General features: G+C 33.2%; 1 protein-coding gene across 1 annotated transcript; it reads right to left on the bottom strand.

Annotated features, from left to right (window-relative positions):
- Positions 1–4525: 4525 nt before the first annotated feature.
- LOC109789138 (uncharacterized) lies at positions 4526–4982 on the bottom strand. Its single transcript, XM_020348024.2, has 2 exons — positions 4910–4982; positions 4526–4797 (listed from the first exon to the last, which is right to left on the bottom strand). Exons 1-2 carry the CDS (start codon positions 4980–4982, stop codon positions 4526–4528), a joined length of 345 nt encoding a protein of 114 aa, XP_020203613.2.
- Positions 4983–6000: the final 1018 nt, after the last annotated feature.

Here is a 6000-nt window from a genome sequence, read left to right as displayed (position 1 = left end):
TGCCCTTCCCTTTCACAGCTATGCACTTTCCATTGCTAATTCTGACTTTTGAAACAATTGTCCTATCCAGCTCCTTGAACAATTCTTCATCATAGGTCATATGATGTGTGCATCCACTGTTAATCAACCAACTCTCACAATTGTTATGGGTGCAAAACAAGTTGCTACAAATAACTGCTCCTCCTCCTCTTGTTGGTCAGCCACTTGAGCCTTTATTTGAGATTACCTTTTATTCTTGCAAAATTTTTCAATATGACCAAGCTGGTTGCATTTGTTACAGCGTACGTTGGTCTTCTCTAACATCTGAAGTGGGGATGGTTTTTCTTTCCACAGTGTTGACAAGGAGGATGATTTGGTTTCTCATAATCTCCTTTACTACCTTTGTTGGAACTTTCTCCTTGCTCAAAGTTGTTTCCTTGAGCCTTCTTTTTCTTTCCTTTGTAACCATGATTAAGTTTTAGTTTCACCTGTAAAGCATCTTCAATCACACCTTCCTCCCTCACGAGTCTCTTTTATTCTTGGGCTTGCAAAGCATACATCAATTTTGCCAAAGTGATATTTGACAGATCCTTGAAATTTTTCAAAGAGGAAATGGTGGATTCAAACCTCTCAGGAAGAGTCACAAGGATTTTCTACACTATCCTTGTATTGGAAAATTCTGTCCCAAGCAACCTCACCTTGTTTACAATGCTTAGAAGTCCATTAGAATATACTTTCACCCTTACTGACTCCTTCATCCGCTGCATCTCAAACTCCCTGATCAAATTCAGCAGTTGCATCCCTTTAACTCCCTCATTTCCTTCATACTATTGTTTGAAAAAATCCCAGATAACCTTTGCTGACTTTAGAGTCACAATTCTGGTGAAGATTGATTGAGAAACAACAAAAAATAAACAAAACTTTGCCTTTGATTTTCACTGCTTTCTTTCCTTATGATACTTGATTTGATTAAGTGTTGGATTTTCTAGTAATTGACCAACCTTATAATCCTCCTCAACAGTTTCCAAAGATCATTTACATCAAGAAAAGCCTCCATTTTGACTGCTCATAGGTGATAATTCTCACCATCAAATGCTGGTAGTGTTTGGACTGAATAATCAGATTGCATTTCAATTCTCAATATAAGTGTTTAGGTGTTTGGTGGAACTCTCAACCTTATCAGGTCCCTCAAGAACAAAATAAGCTCTTGATACCAATTGTAGGAATTCAGAAAAATTAGAAGACTGAAACTCATGTATTTTATTCATACTTGCAACCTTTAAATATACAAAATACAATTGAAAGCTGATACAAATTCTGCTCATAAACATAAAATTAAATGACAAATGTAAATACTCATAAAAGTGTAACAACACCTATAATTCCTATAATTAAAATTCATAACCATAAGAATTCTAATAGTGCTCCATTAATCTGAAATAAACTAAAATAATAAATATTGATTCAGATTCTCAATAGCCTTTCACATATCTAAGCACTCTCTTTGCAGCCTTGAGATACCATTCACTTGCACAGTGCATATAATGCACAGTACATATTGAGACAAAATGCTTATAACATTCAAAATTCTTGGAAATATTTTGTGAAAAATATTTAAAAAAAATGGATCTTGCAGACAAATTGAAATTAAAATTGAAGATGCATGGTAAATTACCATAACATTCATAGAAGATAATGTCAATAAAATTGATGGCAGATTATTTGATTTTATTTCCGTTGATTTGTTGACCCTTTAAAATAATATATCTTATATAATTGTATAGCTGTAATTATGTAATTATATTCTTAATTAACCCAATTGTAAGTTAATATTTTTTAGCAAACATAAGGGTAAAAATCAGTTTGAAATCTTATTATTTAATAGAGAATTCTCCTCTAGAGAACCAGACAAAATTTTCACGGACAAAATTTTCACGTCAGTTTCTTTAAGTTTTATAGATGATACTTGTGTATAGGTTTACAATCAATTTTAAATTCCTAATAAATCTCATATACTAACAACTCTATTTGTTGAAATTACATTAAATAACTAAAAACAAAATATAAAAGATAAAATTGTAACAATAACAACTATTTTATCTAAAATTTATTCAAAATTTAAATAAAGAAAAATATCATAAATCTAAAAAAAATATCAGCCCGAGTGGCTTGAGATGCATCAAACAACCAATCAAACTTCTAAAATATGCTTGATTAATTTTCTCTGTTCCATCTTCTTTGCAAAATTTCTCCTTTGAGTTCATCAGAGTAATCATTTCTTTACATTCTTCAAGTTCAAACTTCTTCAATATCTCCTTAATTAGCATATATTTTTTTTCCTGACAAATTAAAAATCCATATTCACTTTGTTAAATTTTCATTCTAAGAAAGAAAGTCATCAATCTGAGTTCTGACATCTCAAAAATCTCCATCATCTTTTTCTTAAACTTCTTAATTATTCTTGCTTTGTTCCATGTCACAAGCAAATCATCCACATTTAATGAGCTAATGAGAATATCATCTCCATTTTTCTTGACATATAATCACGATGCAAATAAACTTTTAACAAATCCCAAGAAATACAAGTGCTCATCAATCCTACTATACCAAGCTCGAGAGACTTATTTAGGCCATAAAGTGCCATTTTAAGAAGACACACCTTGTCTTCTTTTCCTTTTCTTTTGAATATGTATCCTTTTGGTTGTTATACACAAATCTCCTCTTGTAGAAAGCTATTTAAAAAAGGCTAATTTGACATCTAGTTGGAACTCCTAATTATTTTGTGCTAAAACAGCGAGTAAAAGATGTCGAGTTGAGCAACTAGTGTAGAAGTGTCTAAGTAGTCCACATTGGGCATTTGAGCATATCCTTTAACCACAAGTCTAGCTTTATGCTTGTTGATTGAACCAACAACATTAAGCCTGGTTCTATATACCCATTTCTCCATTACAACTATTTGATTCTGATTAGTCTTTGCTTCTTCATAATTGGTGGGTTCACAAACAACAATATTTCCTCTTTCGTAACATCAAAAAGTAGTCTTATGCCCCTTGTAGGACTCTCGTATACCATTCCACTTTCAATCTTTAATTCTTTCACCCACTTCGTCTAAAGTAGGAAATGGAAATTTTGACTCTTTTGAGGTTGGCTCCGTCGCCTTTGCATCATCTCAATTCCACTCTTCATCTTCCATAAAATGCACATCTTTGCTTATAATAATTTTTCTGTTTTGTGATTGAAAAATTTTATAAGCTTTTGCTAGAGACTATAGCTAATAAAGATGCTTGGAATTGCTCTTATATATTTAGCTTGTCTCTCCGAATTTGTGAAACATGAGTTAACACAAACATCCAAATATTCTATGAAAATTTAGAGAGGGTTTATTATCATACCAAGCTTCAAATGGTGTTTTGCCCAAAATTTATTTAGCAAGTTCTTCTCATGTAACATGCAGTGCGTCATCTCCAATATAAATCAGTTCCGTCTCTCACTAGCAAGCTCTTACCTCATCACAAAATTGACCAAATGCTTCAAAAGTGTACTCCTTCCCATTGTCTGATCCAAGAGTCTAAATTTTGCAAGCACTTTCATTCTCTACTCTAGCTTTAAAGTTTTGAAAAACTCAAGTGACCTCTAACATGCGCTTATAAAAAAAGATCCAACACATACGAGTGAAGTCATGAATAAATGCAACATAATAAAGACTACCATTCAAGGAAGGTATTCTTTGTAGGCTTGCAATGTTAATATGAATTAATTGTAGTTTTTTCGTTGCTCTCCACACTACCTTTGAAAATGGATTCCTTGCTTTCTAAGCTAGTGTGCTTTGCAATTTGTAATATGATCATCAAGTTCTAGAATATCATTTGTCATATCTTTGGATTTCATTTGAAGATTCCTTGATGATGATAGTGTCCAAGCCTCTTGTACCACAATTTAGTGATATTTTCTTTGATTCGAAAAGCAATTTGCTCTTTAAATGGATTTAGAGAAAACTTTTCCCTCTCATTTTTAATTTGAAAATATCTTTATCATGTACATCTTTAATCAAAACAACTTTTGTTTTCGAACAAAACTTTATAACTTTTTTTCAATTAGTTGTTCAACACTCATCAAATTTTGAAGAATTTTAGGTACACAACACATCAGAAATGAACTTTGTACTTGAATAGGTTGAGATCGCTACTATTCCTTTCCATTCATAGCAATATACTTGTCATTTTCGACTTGGACTTTCGATGAGTTTGCGTAGCTCGGTTCCTTGAATAGATCCTTATTATGTCAGGTGGTTAGTACAACCACTATCAAGAAGCCAATTCTCACTTGATTCAATGCTAGAGAAACATGTAACAACAAACAAGTGATTCTCCTCTTTTTCATCAACAACCTTTGCCTTTTCATCACGTGGTTAATTATTGATTTTGCATATAACAACTTCATGTCCCATCTAATTACACTTAGTGCACTTAGAATCGAGTTTTCTCCAACATTTAAATGGAGGATGGCCTTTTTTTCCACAATGTTGACAAGGTGGAAAAGATTTCTTTCAGTTTTCATTCTCTCCTTTTGCATTTGTTGGTGTTGAACTTGATCCAATTCCATCGAATTTTTGTTGCTTGGCTGGTAAAGCTCCTTCGATTTTTATGTCCTCCCTCACCGGTCTTCTTTGTTCTTGTGCTTTCGATGCATTAAGCAATTCTACCAAGGGAATTTTTGACAAATCCTTGGTATTCTCCAAGGCAATAATAGTTGCTTCATATTTTTCTGGCACTATTACAAGAATTTTTTCAACAATTCTTGAGTCAGCAAAATCTGACCCTATAAGTCTCATTATTTGCAATATTGAGAAGTCTATCGGAGTAATCTTTATAGTTTCAGTTTCCTTCATTTGTAAGTTCAAATTCCCTGATCAAGTTCAGGATTTGCATGCCTTTAATTTTTTCATCTCCTTCATATTCTTTCTTGAGATAATCCCATATCTCCTTTGCTGACTTCAAATACATAGTTCGAGTGAAAATGGTGGTTGAGATAGCAACGAATCAGCAAGCCTTTGCCTTTGATTTCTTTGTCTTCTTTTTCTTTTGCACTTTTATTTGTGCCATTGTAGTATTAGGTGGAAGTATTGGAATTTCATAATCTTCTTCCACTGCTTCCCAAAGGTTCAAAGCTTCCAAATATGTCTCCATACGTACTGTCCAAAGATGGTAGTTGCTTCCGTCAAAGACTGTCAGAGTGGTCATAGGAAGATTAGCTTCGACTTCCATGAGTTGTCAAACTTGCAGACAGATCCCATAGGAAGAGGGCTCTAGATACCAATTGTTGTTACAGTAAACAAGGAAAAGAAAATTATAGGGACAAAGTCTTTAATAACTGCACTTCATCAGTTTTACAAGAAAACATTACAACTATTTAAAAAGTAATAACTGTAAAACTTTGTAACTGCCAACTAAATAACTGACACCACACAACGGTAAATATTTAAAACATTTGACTAAGCAACTTGACTCTACGTTAGCAGTCCTAAACACATCATTTAACAGAAAATTCAGTGAAGCTATAGTATAAATTATACCAATGTGAGCTGTTTGTGTGTGAGTAATATCATGCCAAAACAAATGTGCTATCCAGATCTCTTTAGTTAATATCGTAAGTACAAAGTTTCTTCCACATATGAAAGATTGTGGCTAACAATGATCCACCCAGGCCCTTACTTGGATACCTTACGGTTTTGGTTTGCATTTGTTTTCAAATCTTAAATCAAATCCCAAAAGCATTTATTGTTTAATTTCTATTTGAGTCCAAGCGGTGTGATTAAATTCAAGTCCAAATGTCTGCCGGATGGGTTTTAAGTTTTAACTCTACCTACTACCTAGTTCCTACCTGTCTTGTTGCTGTCGCTCTATGCATTTGCCACATGCTTTGGGTACAGTTATCCTTGATTTTTTGGTGCATGTAGTCTTCAAACATGAAAGCAAGTTACTCATGCATATCTTATGACCATGTAACCAAGAAGTTTGTCTA

This window comes from Cajanus cajan, chromosome 6 (genome assembly GCF_000230855.2).
Source record: "Cajanus cajan strain Asha chromosome 6, NIPB_CcT2T_4, whole genome shotgun sequence".
NCBI classification, from domain to species: Eukaryota; Viridiplantae; Streptophyta; class Magnoliopsida; order Fabales; family Fabaceae; genus Cajanus; species Cajanus cajan.
This window is presented reverse-complemented; position numbering and strand designations above follow the sequence as displayed.